Source organism: Nycticebus coucang, chromosome 6 (genome assembly GCF_027406575.1).
Source record: "Nycticebus coucang isolate mNycCou1 chromosome 6, mNycCou1.pri, whole genome shotgun sequence".
Classification (NCBI taxonomy): domain Eukaryota; kingdom Metazoa; phylum Chordata; class Mammalia; order Primates; family Lorisidae; genus Nycticebus; species Nycticebus coucang.
In genome coordinates, this window is record NC_069785.1 from 22905029 (window position 1) to 22924505 (window position 19477).

A 19477-nucleotide genomic window follows, 5' to 3' on the forward strand; every position below is an offset into this window, starting at 1 on the left:
GGTGGACTGCCTGAGTCAAGATCAGCCTGAACAAGAGAAAGACCCATCTCTACTAAAAATAGAAAAAAAAAAACAAAAAACTAGCCAGATATTGTGGTGGGTACCTGTAGTCCTAGCTACTCAGGAGGCTGAGGCAAGAGGATCTCTTTAGCCCAAGAGTCTGAGATTACTGTGAACGATGATGCCACAGCACTCTACCCAGGGTGATAGAATGAGACTCTGCCTCAGAAGAAAAAAATTTTAAGAAAAGAAAATCAGGTTTAAAAAAAAAACAAAAAACTTAAAGCCTATCTCTCTCAAAACCATAACCAAAACAAATTACAGATGGATCACAGAACAAAACACTTATACCTGCAGAAGGATCTCTTTATGACTTTAGAGCAGGCGTCCTCAAACTTTTTTAACATGGGGCCAGTTCACTGTCCCTCAGACCATTGGAGGGCCGGACTACAGTTTGTTCTACTATGAACAAATTCCTATGCACACTGCACATATCTTATTTTGAAGTAAAAAACAAAACGGGAACTAATACAATTCACATTGCCTCATGTGGCCCTTGGGCTGCAGTTTGAGGACCCCTGCTTTAGAGTATGGCACAAAAAAACCAATAATAATAATAATGGAAAAGTATGGTAAACTTGAGAACTAAAATTAAGAACGTCTGTCTATCAAAAGACACCATAAAGCAATTCACAGAGTGGAAAAAATATCTGCAACACATAGAACTGAAGAAAGAGTCATATCAAAAATATGTGAAGCATTCCAACAACACAAAAGAAAAACAGGCAAGAGATTTGACTGGGTGCGGCACAAAAGAGGCTAGCCAATGGCCAATAAATACACGTAAGGGTGCTAAATCTCATTTGCAGTGAAGAAATGCAAGGTAAAATGAAATACACAGTGAGACACCTCTGAACTACTACTGGCAAATCCATTCCTAGAAATAACTAGACAGAAATTCAAGAGCGTGAATACCAAGAAGATATGTACAGGAATGTCTAAAGTTGCATAATCAATATTTTTAATAGCAAAACATTGGAATCAATCCAAATGGACATCTATAACAGAAGGGGTAAGTTGTATATACCCAAACAAGGGAATATTTTAAAGCAAAGAACAGGCCACAGTTGTATCTCAAAAACATAATATAAAGCAAAGTCAATAGAGAGAAAAATAAAAGTTAATATAGAACAAAAGAATACTCACCATATGTTTCCATTTAATATAAATTAAAAAAATAGGCAAAATTATACTGTTTAAGGACACAGGTTTAGGTGTTAAAACATCAGTATCAGTAACTTTGTAAGGTTAAGAGGTGTTAGTGATTGGGAAGGAAAATACTGGGACTTCCAGGATGCCAACGATGTACTTTTTAACTTGGCTGATAGTTACATGGGCATACACTCTGTGAACTAGTAAGCTACATCTTTATGTCTTCTGTGCTTACCTATGCATATTATACTTCATGATAATTTCCCCTCTCCTAAATAGTTAATAAAAACACAAATAAACATGTATAGGACTCGGGGACCTCTGCGGGCCCGGCTGTCCCAGGTGCGGGCCCTTCGCGGCGCAGTGGCCAGGCTCCCGCAGTGTCGGCGCCGCCCATGGCCGAGGTGCTCCAGCCAGACCCCGGGGCGGCCGAGGGCGCGGCGGCCCAAGCGGTGGAGACGCCGGGCTGGAAACCCCCGGAGGACGCGGGCCAGCCTGGAAGTTATGAGATCCGACGCTATGGCCCAGCCAAGTGGGTCAGCACTTCCGTGGAGTCTATGGACTGGGATTCAGCCATCCAGAAGGGCTTTGCAAAACTGAACGACTACATCCAAGGCAAAAATGAAAAGGAGATGAAAATAAAGGTGACAGCTCCCGTGACAAGCTATGTGGAACCGGGTTCAGGTCCGTTTAGCGAGCCTACCATCACCGTTTCCCTGTATATCCCCTCTGAGCAGCAATTTGATCCGCCCAGGCCTTCAGAGTCAGATGTCTTCATTGAAGACAGAGCTGAAATGACCGTGTTTGTACGGTCTTTTGATGGATTCTGTAGCACTCAAAAGAATCAAGAACAACTCTTGACATTAGCAAACATTTTGAGGGAAGAAGGAAAAGTGTTCAATGAAAAGGTTTACTACACTGCAGGCTACAACAGCCCTTTCGAATTGCTTAATAGAAATAATGAAGTGTGGTTGATTCAGAAAAATGAACCCTCCAAAGAGAATGAATGAGAAAATGAAAAAAGTTTCATCGCGGGGGAGAACTTCTAATATGGACATCAGTGCTGCTGATAAGTGTCTATGTGGCCCTTCCAGCTTGAGAGTCCTATGTGAATTCAGCTTCTTTCCATTGTGCCTTTTTAATGCTTGATGCTTCCCCTGGATGCACAGGTAACAGGGGACATTAGGTCTACAGACACATGCAAATCAGTCATCTATTTCTGTGAGGATCCAGGGAAATGTCCCTTTCTTCCCTTTTCTTTGCTATAGCACCATCAAGTTGCCTTTTTCTGCTTGGATTTATGTCAGTTGAATGTGATCTCTTCCAGATAACATCAATAAAAATGTTGAAGATTAAAAAAAAAAACAAATAAACATGTATAACTGTAAGCCATTATTTCCTTCTCAGAATGATAAATGATAATTACTGTGTGTCCACAAAGAATTTTATTCATATTTATCAGTGTAGATAATTTTTATAAGGAAATTCCAGTTCAGATGTAGCAGTACATTTTTTTAAACATTTATTTTTGTTTTAAGATAATTGTAGATTTGCATGCAGTTGTAAAATATAATACAGAGATTCTGTGTGCCCTTTATCCAATTTCCCCCAATGGCAACATCTTGCAAAACTATAGTACAATATAATAATTAAGACACTGATGTTGAGAAAGCCAGGATACATTTCCATCATCACAAGTATCACTCATGTTGCTTTTATAGCTACACCTGATTGCCTCCCAACCTCACCTCTTCTTTAACACAGCTGGCACGAATCTGTTCTCCATTTCTATAATTCTGTCATTTCAAGAATGTTATATAAATGGAATCATATGGTACATAACTTTTGAGATTGGATTTTTCACTCAGTACAATTCTCTGGAATTCTTCCAGGTTGTTGCATGTATCATAGTTTTTTCTCTTTTTTATTGCTGAGTAGTATTTCATGGTATCGATGTAGCACAGTTTATTCGCCTATTAAAGAAAATCCCTGAGCTTTTGGTTATTACACATAAAGCTGCTATAAACATCAATTTACAGTATTTGTGTAAAAATATGTTTAGAATGACGTGCAACTCTTTGCCTAATGTTCTGGCTAATAACTATAGTGCAAAAGACACCAAGGCATTTGCCAGAGATAGAGACTATTTCCTTATAACTGATGCTTATCAGTACTTACAGTTTTATAACTATCTACTACCTGACCTTGCAAGTCCTTGTCTCTGTCTCTAGGCTTAAATTATATTTTTCAAAGTGTATTCTTTGAAACATAAACTTCACGAAATGCTTCTAAAAAAGGAGATGGATTTCATGGCCAAATAAGTTTAAGGAAAAGCTAAATCCCTTCTCCCACTTTTTTTTTAATTTTGAAATTAACAGATGGTGTGGAAAAGGAAGAATCTGATATCCAACTATTCAAGTTCAAATCCTAGCTCCATCACTGGCAGGATACGCTAACCCTCAGCAAGACACTGAACCTTCTCATACCTCAGTTTCCTCCTCTGTAAATGGAAATGATAGCATCCCTCGCATACAAGTGGAAAATTATCTATAAAGACACATAGAAAACACTATAAAAGTTGGCTATTATTATTTTTGCCCTTATAATCAGTATCATCATCAACAGCATCATGATCTTATTAAAAACACGCATGTCCAGGCACCACCTCTGGAGATTCAGGTTCATTAAGTCTGGGGTTGATCCAGTGAAGCAGCAGAGGTTCATCCATATTAAGTACATGTTCAAGATAGGCCTAAAGACAGGATTCAAAGCCACACCAAAATTCCTGTTGTGGAGTGTCATACTTTTATGTCCATACACACAAATTTAGTGATTCTTTTAACTGACTAACTCTGTGGTCCTGCAAAAAGAGTGCCCTTCTGTCACAAACTGGGCTTCTGACATCATGAACTCATGATTCCCCAGAGGTAATTCAATAAAAATAAAATGCAGTTCTGCACAGGTGGTATACATTAGCTTTCAAAAATATTCCTAAATATAGCAGGCAGCATTTAAACACAAAATTTCATGAGTCATAGCTTAGCAAATCAAATCTAAAACAAGATATTATTTCCTTTAAAATAAAACAATTATGATTGCTATTATTTCTGTAGGTTTCACTACCACATTGCTGATTTCCAAAGGTCCTCTTATTTTCAATATGAGGAAAATTTCCAGGACACTTGGGGAATCATTCTGGAGGTGGTGGCAATCTTCTTACCACTTCTACAGCAATCTTCAGGTACGCTTTGGCCTAGAAAAGAACAGACTCATTTGTTCTGTGTTTCTCCCCAGCAGACAAGGAATGACTCATGTTCTGTTTGCCATCGATGCCTACTGTAGTTGACAGTAAAACGGCTGAGTGAGATGGGGAAATTTAGTAGTGAGATGATAATGAATGCTATGTATACTGCAAGTGGGGTGGGGAAGAAGGGATTTTAGATTATGTGAAGGATAATTACTTGGAAAGTGACTTTTTGAAATAATATTTAGTATTGGCACTCACTGTTTTGCCAACTCTAATCCTAATGTTAGCAAACTAGCAACCCAGACTAGTTGCAGAAAAATTACACCTTCCTTTTCTGACAAATTGATATCCTTAGTTAGATGCTGCCAAAACGTCTTTGGCATAAGAGCTGTTAGTCATTTTAAGGAAGACTATTTATTACTACCCTATGGTTTAACTTTGCAAAGTTTTTCTTCCTCATTCTGAGAACAGTGTGTGATACTAGCACTGAACACCTAGTGGCTCCTTCACCTGGTAAATTCTGAGTATCATGCAAGAATTCCTCGTTCAGTTGCAACGCTCTGTACGTGTGGGATCCCTACTGCCATGGAACACTAAAAACAGCTCCCAAACCATGGAGTAAGCCACAAACTAACCTTAGGCCCACAGGTTTTAGTTACAACACTGGTGGTGATATTTGCATTTTAAGAGTTCTTTTAAATAACTGTAATGCAAATATTACTTATTTCTCCACTTTTCATAAAAAGGAGGTATGGAATACAAAGATTTTCCAAAACTATTAATTTCAACATTGATATACTTAACAGTTATATATGTACTGCTACTAATGATAATAGCTAAAATTTACTTAATGTTTGCCAAATATTATTTCATTTGCCTCAAAGTTACTATAGGGGGTAAATTCTGCCATTATCCTCTCTTTGTAGATAAGACCAAGACCCAAAAATGTGAAGAATCTTGTCCAAACCATTATAGCTAGTAAGAAATAAGCTGGGCTTTGAACTCACGCTGACCAATTCCTAGACACTGTATGGTAAAAAGAGATGTTTATGGTCTGTTTGCCCTGATGTGATGAAGTGCTGTAGTGTGTTTCACACAGCTTCATTTATAAAGACTATATTTGAGCCCTAACAGCTGAACCACATTCTATTTTACCATAAAAGTAAAAAAATTAAAATTTAGAGTCCTTTAAAATAACAAAAGCTCTCAAAACATGAATAAGTCTTTAAATTTTTTATTGAGTACCCACTGTACAAAGTACTTCATGTAAATAATCTTACTTAATCACATAAAACAAGTATCATCAGCTCAACTTGGTCAGGGTCATGAATTGAATAGGCAGGAAAACATTCAAACCTGATCCAATTGACTCTAAAGTCCAGGTCTCTCTCCACTACACCACATATTAAACAGCAAACTCAAAGCACAAGAAATTATAATCATTAATGCAGTTTGTTTAAAAATGGAAATACCTTGTACTTGTAAAGAAACATTTCTCTTAAACCTAACGTGTTGATTTTTACCCAGCATCTTTATAAATACCTTTTATCTCCTAATAGCTTTTCTAGGTATTTATGTCTATTTTGTGTTGAAAATTTAAAGTTCTCTAAAAAAGCTGGGACAAGACCATAATTCTATAATCTTTTAGTACTTATCTACATTAGCGATATAAACCTATCAGAATACAAAAAATGCTGAATGATTTTAGAATAATCAAATGTGCTATATTTAACCTTGGCTTTTTATTGGGCTAACTCCAAGGTTAGACTTTCAATATAACATATTCAAATTGTCATTTGCTGAGAAACCACAAAAGTGCTTAGTATAACAGTTTCAATTTCTAAACAATTTATGCAATATCATTTCAACAAATGCAATTTGGTTCTTACTGCATGCAAGGCATTAGGTTGGGAAATCTGTGAGTGGTAGTGATATAAAAAGGGGGCAGAATCCACTCACTGACAAAGAGTTGGGGCCTTGTAGTCAGACAGGCATGGTTTAGAGAATCTTGGCTTCATTACTTATTAGATGTAAGGCTTTGGACAAACTCCTAGGCTCAGTTTCCACATTTCTAAGATTGTCATAATAGTATTGATCTCAAAGGATTTGGGGGCGTATTATGTAAAATAAGGCATGTGAAAGGCTGGTTCAGAGGAAGCAAATAATAAATTTTAGTAGTTGCTGCTATTATTATTATTATTATGCCCTCGGGAAATTTACAATATTATTGAAGAGCTCATATGAACATGTGTATAGGGTACTTTTCTCACCTGAGAAATAATTAAATTAAATCCTTCTATTTTGTTTAATCTGTAACTAGCAAAAAGGTAACACATATGTATCACATGTAAAAGATACGATTGAGATTTCTCAAACTACTGATACTCTATTCTTTCATCAAGTTGCCTCTACCCCTCTCTCCTATTCCAGGTCTTTTTGTTAGGTCTTCTAGGGGCACAGATAATACAGCTGGATCCTATTTATCTGCTCTGTTATTTTGTTGTTGTTGTTGTTGTTGCAGTTTTTGGTTCGGGCCAGGTTTGAACCCTCCACCTCTGGCATGTGAGGCTGGCACCCTACTCCTTGAGCCACAGCCACTGCCTATCTGCTCTGTTATTAACAAGCAATAGGGAATGAATGATTCATTCAAAGTTCAACAAGTTTTATGAGAATTTGTCTTTGTTTTTAAATATTTTAAGTTCTAATTTATCATACACGGCCATTTAATATTAAGACTCTGAAGTGGTAATTTAGAAATTGTAAGATAAGAAAGTTGCCACTTATACTTGAAAGTCTTTACCATGAATATTTCATAGCACATATTTCTGTAGCTAATATTTTTCTTTGATAAAAAGGATAAAAGTCACAAAATTATTAGCCAGTCATGGGTCCACTCCTTGTGTCTTGGTCTCAATCAAGGACAAAAGGTAGTATTAGTCAAATCAACAATTGTAATCACACCAGCATGAGGCAATGCTATTGAATTCAAGAATTCTGAATTCTAGGTATCACCTTGTTTTCCTTCCTCTTTGCTTTCTCTGTCTATTTTACATCACTCACATTTGAAGTTTCAATTACTTTCCTTTCCTACGTGGAAAGTGCACAGGTTTTGCCCACTGGCTGAGTAGGCAGCAGCCTGCCAGTGCTCTTTATTGGTACCACAAGCCCTTCCAACTTTTCCAATGATGCCTTACAGTTATTATAATTCATAACTTTAATTATTACCTTTTTAGTGTTTGCCTCTTCTGGAAGTTAAATGTTACCAGGAGACTTAAATCCCTAACATTTAATTTTAAAGGACTTTATGGGCAGAGAAGGAGCGTTCTGACACCTGGTATTGGGAGGAGTGAGGATAGAATATGGGAAAGAGAAAGTGGAATAAGGAGGAAGACAAAAAGCTAAAGATAAAAAGTTTACTGATTAATAATTTTGCCTATGGGTTAACCTCTAAAAGAAAACAATAAAAAGTGTCAGTCTAAAGTGTTAATGATTAACAACTAAGATTATAGGTTCTATCCCATTAACTGTGCAGAAGTTTTATCACCTTAGCAAATAAACACTTCCTTCATTCTTTAAAAGAATTTCTCCACTCTTTATATAAAGTAGATTGGGTATTAAGTTTCTAAGAATACAACAGGATTTGTTGAGAGTTGAGACTAGTTTCTGAGAGCACATTTCCATTTGAGTTCATGGAGAAAAGGGAAGAAGTTAACCAGGAGGCAAGATGCATCACAAAGACTAACCAGAAGGACCCAGATTCTAGGACTCAGTAACAGCTTTCTAATGTCTAGGGGTTAATGTCTTTAACGTTGAAACCGGGGAGTCTACTCTCATCTCATGATTCAAATTCTGCTACCCTGATTTTTAAAATGCCATTAAAGAGCTATATTTACTTGATGCTATGTCAAGGGCATAAGTGCACACAGTACTCTCACAAAAGGAAAAGTAAAGACATTTAGTGTCTTAATATCTCATACAGGAAGACTCAGAAGGTAATAAATACAGTTGTATTCTACCTGGCATTTTTCAAAGTATTTTCACATTATTATTTCATTTAATTCTGTTCATTATGAAATCAATTTATACAATGAGAGAAAGGTTCATGGAGGTCAGACAACTTGCTTAAGGTCACACTTAGAAAGTGGCATACTTGGTAATGAACTACCACACTGACTCAGATTTCATGCTTTTTTTTCCATGTGGAGACCCCATTTGAGAATCTAACAAAGCTCTTGGCCAATTCCTTGGAAAAATCCACTTCCACACATTCTAGATTTAATTTCAGGGGATTTCCAGACCCAGGTTAGGATTCTCTATATTGTGACCTACAGTTGTAGATGCCCAACTGAATCTGAGCAGCAGTCTCCTCACTTTTTTCTCTACATCTTTGTGATATTATGAAAAGGAGCTGAGCAGAAAGCTACCATTTATACACAATAGGCAGACACTGAAATAACCTTGTAATTAATTAGTAAGTGAAGCAGATACTGCATTGGGAAGAGAACACATAGACTATGGTGTGGAACTAACCTCTAGTACTACTTGGATAAGTTCCTTAAAGTAAATGAAGGAATTCCTTTTACATTTTTGCTTGTTCATCTGAAAAAATAGACTATTATATCTATAGCCATAAGAGTCAAATAAGGCAATATAGTCAAAGTACCTCAGCACTGGCACCAGTCTCTCAGAAAGAATTAAAGAAATCAGAATTATTTGTATAAGACCCAGAAAGTTATATACTGGAAAGAGGCACATCTGGAAAGTACAGATTTGTCTTTTAATCACTTCTTACCATTTAATAGCCCTGTGACCTTGGGAAAATTTTTAACTTCCTTGAGCCTTAGTTTCTTTAATCTGTAATATGGGGACTATATATATATATATATATATATATACATATATGATATTAAGTTATTGTGAGGACATAAATAATGTTAACAAAATATCTGACAGTGTCTGGTACCCATTAATTACTAGTTTTATTAGGAAGATGATTAATAATAATGAATGTCTGTAATCTAAGAATAGGAAGTAATATCTTCCATGGAAAGAAAACAAAGTATAAGACAACCTTTTTTCCCTCTTCATGGCCATACCTAAATCTTAAAATTGATCAGAAATCTGAATATTTAAGACTTACGATGTGGCACACAGAGACATCAACAAATCAAGTCTAGCCCAAACCACAAAAGTTTAGGTTATCCTAAGACTCTCATAAATGTCACCCAGGAATAGTAAAACATTTGATCTGATATTTATGTGAATGTAGAGCAGATTATAAAAACATATAACCCCCCAAACCCTACTTATCTAAGATTCCTGACTATTAACATTCTCTTGTATAATAGTTTTAATCAAGTTTGGCTCTTTTATTTTCTGGTTCACAGAAGATTAAAGGAAGCAGACTAGAATAAAAGGGATAGTAGTTATGAATAGACAAAACAACAGTGTTATAAAGTTACACCCACTTAGTTAATAAAAAAATAAAAACTATTAGAAGATTGAGGCTGTTCATCAAAGGAACATCAAAACTGATGTACCAAAAGATGACTCAGTTTCTAAGTTTAATAGCAAATTCTCCTTAGGAAAGAAGAAATATGATTTTATTTCTATTTAAAAAGATAAAAATAAAACATTTTAGTTTTTAGCAACTTTGAAAACCTATCAGCTGTATCCCCAATGATACTGGCTAACGAAACACTACTAATCTTTCCACCCTTCCTCCCCAATTGTATTTATTAAAATAAATGCAATGATAATTCCATCTCTAGTGGCTTATACAATTACTCTATATCCAACTTAATGGGTTCCCTTCTCCCAACAATAAGTTGAACTTCTAGTAATGAATATAAGAACCTTGGGCAGTTAGATATTCTAGCCAGCAAGGTAAAAATTTCTCAAATTCTCATTGTTCATGCTTCATGAAAAACTGATTGGGTGATGATTCTCTTTAGATAAACTTAGCTCATAGTTCAGAGCCAGCACTGGCACTTAATCACATGATAGTAACCTGCAGACATTTTTCTCATGTTAACCAATCCTTGTTTATATGCATGTACTGCAAACAGATAAGCTTAATCTTTATAATTTTTCTCCTGTATATCAAAAAAGTATATATCCTAAAAAAGAATAAAGATACATACCTAAAAATGTGACTTACCTCATCACTTTCAGGCTGTGAAAACACAATTGGCTGGCCTGCATCTGAAGCTTCTCTTATATTAAGGTGTAAGGGAATGTCTCCTAAAAGAGCCCACCACATATTCATTAGCACCAGAAAATTTTATATAGGCATTTGGAATTCCATTATTTGAATTTTAGAAAGACTCAACATTTGAATGAAGTGAGTGAAATCAACTCAAGTTATGACTATCTTCAAATTACTAAATCTTTGGAAAAATTCAAATGAAAACTGGGGGCAGAATATTCCACTTAAAGGTAGTACAAAGATTGTTGTATGATACAAAAGCCATATGGCTGATAATGAAGAGACGAGACCTCTAATTTAGTCTTTGCTGGAGCTCTTCAAGCAAGGAATGGCTTGAAAGTTATTTGTAAGTGATTCCTCCTTGTAAAATATGGTATAGACACAAAATGCCAAATAACAAGAGGAAATTGAAGAGGAAAAGATGGAGAGGCAAAGTAGTCCAAAAAATGCCACAAAATAATACTCCTGATGTTGGCAGATAAGTGACCACAGAGAACTGTTGAAAAATAGGCTAGACTTGTTATCATACCTATCTTCCTCTTCATTAGATAGGATTATTTTTCTATTATTAATATTTACTAATCTGTGTCTCATTATATATAAGTTGTGAGTTTGGTGAGGTGTCAGTAAGTGATATAATGAGAACCTCCAAAATACAGACTGAGGTTAAAGAAGTCATATGTCTTTCCTAAGGACATACTACTAGTAGGAGGTAGAATATAGAAGCAAGATGCTCTGATGCTTTGTTCAATATACTGTTTCTACCACACCATCACAAATAAAGTCTCTCAAAGGCTGAGATGTAAAATGCAGTAAATGAAAAGACTAAAGTGAAAAGAGTCAACTCAACACTCTCAGAACTATTCCGAATCCATGCAGAGGTTATCAAAATGTGTGTGTATATGTGTGTGTTTTATTCCAAGTACCATGCCAGGCAATGTAAATAATGCAGAAGAACGTGTTCTAACACAATTTATATTAGGAAGTACACAGACGAGGAATGTGCATTTCATGCTCCTCTTGTCAGTAAATTTTGAGATCTTAATCAACTCTAAGTCTTTCTTCCTAAGTCCAAGGGCCAAATGATAAAATACATTGATATTTCAGTAGCTTTTTAGTAAATATGATGTCTATTCTATAGATTAACTTAAGACTGTAGGAAACTGTCACAGGGCAGGTAGAGAAAAATAAATTATAGAAAATGCTTAAAAATCCATAAATTTTTTCTCTTGATTTATGAACTGCCATAATGATAAGGAATTCTGAATAATTTTTTTCTACTGCAAAAATGGAAGGGGAATAAAGTAAAGCCTTCTTTATATAGACATCACTGATATCACTTCTGCCACTCAAGGGACTCACAATCCTACCTAGAGGCACAGAAGAATAGATCAGGAAAGAGAAAAACTTTGTTAAAAACAGGTGGCATAAGAATGGTAGTGAACTAAAGATTGTATCTTGAGAGAGAATAAAAGGAGTAAAGGTATGGACAGGGAGTGAGGAACAGCCTGGGTAATGAAGAATACCTTAGAGGGGCTAGATCTGAAAGAAGTGAGGGCACATTTCAGACACATAATGGCTAAAGGGTTTTCTGTGAAATGGTCTGAGATCTTAACTATTCTGCATAAACTGTCCCTGCAGATAAATATAGATAAGGTTCTGAAGTGCTATTGTGCCAAATAATTATTTAAAACATAACTCAATGAAAGAAAATAAAGAGTCTGCCAGCAAGTCAGTGAAAGGAAAATAAGCGTTCCTGGGGGGGTCCAATAAACCAAGTGGCCACAGCTGAGAAAGTTCATTTCCTGACTTCAGTTCCTCATTCCCAATTCCAATCTCTTCATAATTGGAGCCCCTGCTCCACTTCATGGGAGACCCCTCTGAAGCCCCATTACTACACTAAAAGGAGTGTTCTGAGATGGAACTCTATGCTATTTTTCCCATAACGCTGTTAAACACAACAGTCTATAGCACTATCCAGTTTTTGTGATCCGTGATCAGTGTTTCTGACACATTTTTAGGGTAACTGTACCTATGTGAGTTGTTGATTAAAATATAACTTCAATATGTGAGACTGTTTCTCTATGAGATATTTCAAATTGTAAATAACTGACTTACAAAATTGTACCACCCATTTATAAGTTAGGAAATTATAAGGTTGTCAGTTTAATTCAATAATGCCATTATAATTACACATTTACTTTATTATGTAAGTGAATGTCAGTCTTTTATGTTATTATGCAGATTTGAAAAATTGAACTTTCTAGGTTAGTTAAATGAAAAACAGTTGCAGAACATAATTAGTGGCTATAATTACAGCAATGGATCAAAATCCATCATTAGTATTCACCTGGTTTTCTTTTTTTGGCTGCTATCATGAAAATGAGTAACAATAATATATTTAACATCAACTTTTAGAAACTGAATTGTAATAGAGAATGTTTTGAAATCCCTGATCCTTAGGTGATCTTAATTTTTAACTATGTAAAATTAACAATTCACTCTATCCTTCCCTTATTCGGCATCTAACATCTGCCTTTGCCAAGAAGAGAAACTCCTTCACAATTAGAATATTAAAACATGTTTTCTAAAAAGACTGTTAAGGTGCTTGTGGGGTATTTTGCTCACTTAACATAATTTTAGTTTTCCTCACAGTATTAATTAATTCTTCAATTCAGTGCTGTGCACTGTTGTATACAATGTAAATTTCAGGTGCCATATTTTACAGACATGTCAAACACACAAAGATTACAGAAAAACGGTAAATACTATCATTCTAAAGTAGAAGATCTAACAAATATAGAACTAATCCGGAATCCTTTTTTACGTATGCACCAAGAATGGACACTTCCAGAGTTGCTATAACACATCGAACAGGTATTTTCATGTATACCTGTCTATACTGAGAGATGTACTCCAAACTTAGCCTTAGCAAACAAACTGATGACCATAATTCAAAATATGGCTTCAGATGACAGTCTTCAGATCACAAAACTTTCTCCTCAAATTTAAGTTGCAGGAAGTTTTTATCTACAGTAGAAATTATTAACATAGTTGGCAAAATAAAACTGGCTCAAAAAGCCAAAGAAAGGTTAGCACACAGAATTCTGTTATATTAATTTAAAATACAAAACCAAAAGCAACTCATAATTTTCTGAGGCACTCTTTTTTTTTTTTTTTTTTTTTTTGGTTTTTGGCCAGGGCTGGGTTTGAACCCGCCACCTCCGGCATATGGGACCGGTGCCCTACTCTTTGAGCCACAGGCGCCGCCCTTCTGAGGCACTCTTAATCACTAAGCCTCATCCCCACTTACCCTTCTGCCATTTCCTCTATGAAAGAACACCTTATAGTCTTACCTAGGATGTCAAGACCCAGGGTCCGTGCCAGTTTCCTTGCACCATCAGCACCAAAAATATGAGTTTTGTGTTTACATTTTGGACACTGGAAAACACTCATGTTTTGGACAAGGCCAAGAACCTAGAATAATAAAAACACATTGAAATCAAAACAAAAATCAAACCAGATCTTAATATATTATTTCAAAAAGTTTTTACTGGATATCTACTAACATCTAGTGATAAAGTGATAAGTTATACAAACTGGAAATAACTTCCAAAGTTAAAGTGATAAGTTATAAAATGATAAGTGATAACTTCCTCTGAAGGAACTCACAAGCTAGTGGGAAAGTAAGACGTATGTAATTTACCCATATACTAATGCTAAAGAGAGATGAGTAAACAGAACCAAAAAATTCTGCCTAAAAATGTAAGAGAAATCTTTGGATTGCTCTTAGATAATTGTTTTTTTCAGGGTGAGGGTGACAAGAGGGAGTAAAGCATACAGAGGGAAGTCAAGGGAGAAAGGAGAGTATAAGCCAAGGCAGAAAAAAATACAACAGTGTGTGGCCTATTTGGGCTGCAACCCAGTGGGTGGTCAAGGCAGAAAATGGTTTGTTAAGAAGGTTAGGGGCAGATGGTAAGGTGCTAAACGCCATCCATGCATTTGAGGCTTTCTTTTTCAGACAACAGGAAAACCACTAATAGTTTTTAAAATTGAGAAGATGGTATTAAAAAGGGAGTGTTAAATAATCAGATTTGTGTTTTAGAAACTTAGCTCAGATAACAACATGGAGAAAAATGACAAGAAAAATAACAAGAAACAGGAAAATAAGAAACAGTGCACATATACTGAGTGCTTATTATGAGCCAGACCCTAGGAAGAGTTCTTTACATGTACTACCTTATTTTCTCCCCCCAAGAACTTTTTTATCATCCCCATTCTATAGGTGAGAAAACTGACAGTGCCAGCAAAAGATAAACTCAGTTCTCACCAAAATATTGTTATTTGAAACAAAATTTTAAAGTTTCATAGAAAACATGCCTTTCCTTTGAAGTTTCTCCTGCTTCTGGCACAAAGTAAATACAATCGACCTTTGCACAACACAGGTTTGAACGGCACAGGTCTACTTATACACAGATATTTTTCAAACAAATAAGGATCAGAAATACAGCATTGGCTAAGAGCAGTGTCTCATGCCTATAATGCTACCACTCTGGGAAGAAGAGTGGGAGGATCACTTGACCCTGGCAGTTTGAGGTTGTAGTAAGCTATGATGACGCCATTGTACTAAAGCCTGGGCAACAGAATGAGACTCTGCCTTGAAAAACCGCCACAAAACCCAACCCCCTGCCAAACAAAAACCAATATTGCTGGGCCAGTGGCATGTGCCCCTAATCCTAGCTATCCTCAGGAGGTTCAGTAAGGAGAATGACTTGAGGCCAGAGGTCTAAGACTAGCCTGAGCAACACATCAAGACCACATCTCTAAAAAAATTTTAGAAAGAAAATGAGCCTGGGACGGTGGAAAGTGCAGCTGTAGTCCCAGTTATTTGGGAGGCCAAGGTGGGAGGATCACCTGAACCCAGGAGTTCAAGGCTGCAGTTAGCTATAACTGTACCACTGCACTCCCTCCTGGGCAACAGAGTGAGACCCTATGTCTAAACAAAAACAGAAAATACAGTATTTATCAGATGCAAAATCTATGCACCCAAAGGGCAGGTTTCACAGAGCTGACTGCAGGACATGAGCATGTACAGATTTGGTATATTGCTGGAGCAGGGTTCTGAAACCAAAAGTTTGGCACAGCTCCCATACTGAAAGACAACTGTACCTAACAACATTATTACTTGACAGTACTGTCGAATAAAAAGACTCTGCAAATATAATCGTTATTCATGTTCCCTTTTAAGTCCACTTTCTTTTTTTTTTTTTTTTTGTAGAGACAAGAGTCTCACTTTATGGCCCTCGGTAGAGTGCCGTGGCCTCACACAGCTCACAGCAACCTCCAACTCCTGGGCTTAAGCGATTCTCTTGCCTCAGCCTCCCGAGTAGCTGGCACTACAGGCGCCCGCCACAACGCCCGGCTATTTTTTTGTTGCAGTTCGGCCGGGGCTGGGTTTGAACCCGCCACCCTCGGTATATGGGGCCGGCGCCTTACCGACTGAGCCACAGGCACCGCCCTAAGTCCACTTTCTTATAGATGAGGAGCAGTAGCTCTCTTCTATAATGAAAATGTGGAACTTTACTATCAGAGGCTTAAAGATAACAATGTCTGTATCAGCCTACCGATTCCACTGTAAGGTTATCATTGCAAAAGATTTTTAGAGCATTTGTATTTTAGTTCATTTCATGTTTTGAGAGAGAGTCTTACACTCTCACTTTGGGTAGAATGCGATGGCATCACTGGGATCATCGGCATCATTGGAGCTCACTGGAACCTCCAACTCCTGGCCCCAACTGATCCTCCTGGCACAGCTTCTCTAGTAGCTGAAACTACAGGCACACACTATCATATTCCACTAATTTTTCTATTTTTACTAGAAATGAGTTCTTTCTCTTGCTTAGGCTGGTCTCAAACCCCGAGCTCAAGTGATCTACCAGTCTCTGCTTCCCAGAGTGCTAGGATCATAGGCTTGAGCCACCACACCTGGACAATCCTTTCATGTTAAATGAAGAATAGCACTTAGAGTCCACAATAGAACATACAAACAAGAAGATGATAAACTCTGTTATTCTTTTTGAAAAGAACAGAAAAAGACTAACGTTGCCCACAATACATATAAATGAAGACAAACAGTCAAGGACATAAATTTGTAGTAAAGCACTTTCTAAGAATTTATATGCTCATTTGCTGATGCAAAGTATCACAAAAAATAAATCACACTGTTTTGGTAATTCAATACTATCATCAGAAAGCCAGAGGAAAATACAGCTTAATATCACACCAGGTATTTGTTTATCTACTGTGTCTATATAAACATGCATTGCTTGGGCAGTTTTATTACCATTTATGTTAAATATGATACATCCCTTGACTATAGGGCTTTCAACATAAACATAAACATATCACTCAAGAAATAAGGTAAGAACAACCACTTAAAGAAAGTGAAAATCAAGGCTAGGGTATATTTCAATTCACAGAGAACAGGTAAAGCATTCTTACCTTGCAATTTCTTAAACTCCCCAAGATAAAGAGGAAAAGAGCAAGAGGGTTTTTGCAGTTTGTGTGATTTACTTTTTATTACCAACTTGTTCTCCATGGACTCTACAAATATCTCACATATGTTTGCTATAGACTACATAAATGTAACAGACCTAAAATATTGCAAAACTATAATCAAACTCAATATTTAATGAGATTTTATCATATGCTATTAATTGGGTTAAACAAAGAACATAGTATAGAAATAAGAAAAACAGACTCGATCCTTATTTCCTAAAAGCTTGTTCTCTAGAATGATGCCCCATGATCATGATCATATCAATGTACACAGCTATGATTTAATAAAAAAAAAAACAAAAACAACCTTGTACTCTAATTGGAGAAATAGAATGAACAAATAATAGTATAAAAACAGACTCGGCTCCCATAGCTCAGTGGTTAGGGTGCCAGCCACATACACCAAGGCAGGCAGGTTCAAACCCTGCCTGGGCCTGCTAAACAACAGGGACAACTGCCAAGAAAAAAATATTCAGGCATTGTGGCAGGCACCTGTAGTCCCAGCTACTTGGGAGGCTGAGGCGAGAGAATTGCCTGAGAGTTTGAGGTTGCTGTGAGCTGTGATGCCACAGCACTCTACTGAGGGTGACTCTGTCTCAAAAAAAAAAAAATAGTGTAAAAGTACACTTATCAAATGGAACAGCTTCTCTGGAAGCAAAGTACAGGGTATTATGAGATTGTAGAACAGAGGGGACTTGATCTAACTTGGGAGTCAAAGACAGCTTCCTTAAAATATTTGACCTAAAAGGTACAGAATAACCAGGCAAAAACAAGGAGAAAGGGAAGAAAACCATGTAAGACAAGAAGTGGAAAGCACCTCTTTCTTTTTTATTAAATCATAGCTATGTACATTAATGCGATCATGGGGCACCATACACTGGTTTTATAGACCGTTTGACACATTTTCATCACACTGGTTAACATAGCCTTCCTGACATTTTCTTAGTTATTGTGTTAAGACATTCATATTCTACAATTACAAAGTTTTACATGTACCTTGTAAGATGCACCGTAGCTGTAATCCCACCAATCACCCTCTCTACGCTCATCCTCCCCCACCCTCAATTCCCTCTCACCCATTCCCTATATTCTTAGGTTATAACTGGGTTATAGCCTTCATATGAAAGCCATAAATTAGTTTCATAGTATGGCTGAGTACATGGATACTTTTTCTTCCATTCATGAGATACTTTACTAAGAAGAATATGTTCCAGCTTCATCATGTAAACATGAAAGAGGTAAAGTCTCCATCTTTCTTTAAGGCTGCATAATATTCCATGGTGTACATATACCACAATTTATTAATCCATTCGCGGATCGATGGGCACTTGGGCTTTTTTCATGACTTAGCAATTATGAATTGGGCCGCAATAAACATTCTGGTACAATTATCTTTGTTATAATGTGATTTTTGGTCTTCTGGGTATATACCTAGTAGAGGAATTATAGGATTGAATGGCAGATCTATTTTTAGATCTCTAAGTGTTCTCCAAACATCTTTCCAAAAGCAATGTATTAATTTGCATTCCCACCAGCACTGTAGAAGTGTTCCCTTTTCTCCACATCCACGTCAACATCTCTGGTCTTGGGATTTTGTGATATGGGCTAATCTTACTGGAGTTAGATGATATCTCGAATGCATTTCTCTGATGATTAAGGTTGATGAGCATTTTTTCATATGTCTGTAGGCTGTGCGCCTGTCTTCTTCAGAGAAGTTTTTCTTCAAGTCCCTTGCCCAACCTGCGATGGGATCACTTTTTCTTTTCTTGCTTATACATTTGAGTTCTCTGTGGATTCTGGTTATTAAACCTTTATCAGAGACATAACCTGCAAATATCTTCTCCCATTCTGATGGCTGTTTGCTTGCTTTACTTACTGTGTTCTTGGTTGTGCAGAAGCTTTTTAGTTTGATCAGGTCCCAGTAGTGTATTTTTGAAGCTGCTTCAATTGCCCGGGGAGTCCTCCTCATAAAATACTCGCCCAGACCGATTTCTTCAAGGGTTTTCCCTGCACTCTCCTCTAGTATTTTTATAGTTTCATGTCTTAAGTTTAAATCTTTGATCCAGTGAGAGTCTATCTTAGTTAATGGTGAAAGGTGTGGGTCCAGTTTCAATCTTCTACAGGTTGCCAGACAGTTCACCCAGCACCATTTGTTAAATAGGGAATCTTTTCCCCACTGAATGTTTTTAATTGGCTTGTCAAAGATCAAATAACGGTAAGTAGCTGGATTCATTTCTTGGTTCTCTATTCTG

General features: G+C 36.6%; 2 protein-coding genes across 5 annotated transcripts in view; one reads left to right on the forward strand and one right to left on the reverse strand.

Moving 5' to 3' along the window:
• The first annotated feature begins 1503 nt into the window (after positions 1-1503).
• On the forward strand, positions 1504-2566 carry LOC128588106 (heme-binding protein 2-like). Its single transcript, XM_053594733.1, has one exon. It carries the CDS (start codon positions 1608-1610, stop codon positions 2220-2222), a length of 615 nt encoding a protein of 204 aa, XP_053450708.1. The 5' UTR covers positions 1504-1607; the 3' UTR covers positions 2223-2566.
• Positions 2567-2649: 83 nt separating this feature from the next.
• Positions 2650-19477, reverse strand: part of NUBPL (NUBP iron-sulfur cluster assembly factor, mitochondrial) — a 290845-nt gene continuing 274017 nt past the window's right edge. For all 4 annotated transcript variants that reach the window (XM_053594729.1, XM_053594730.1, XM_053594731.1 and 1 more), the window contains 3 exons: positions 14024-14144; positions 10620-10702; positions 2650-4465 (listed from right to left, as the gene is read on the reverse strand). In XM_053594729.1, coding sequence (XP_053450704.1) covers positions 4403-4465; positions 10620-10702; positions 14024-14144 — 267 coding nt within the window. In that variant the 3' untranslated portion in view covers positions 2650-4402. The remainder of the gene's footprint in view (positions 4466-10619; positions 10703-14023; positions 14145-19477) is intronic.

Coding starts and splice junctions, on each gene's coding strand:
- LOC128588106 (XM_053594733.1), top strand. CDS start 1,608: ATGGCCGAGGTGCTCCAGCCAGACCCCGGGGCGGCCGAGGGCGCGGCG.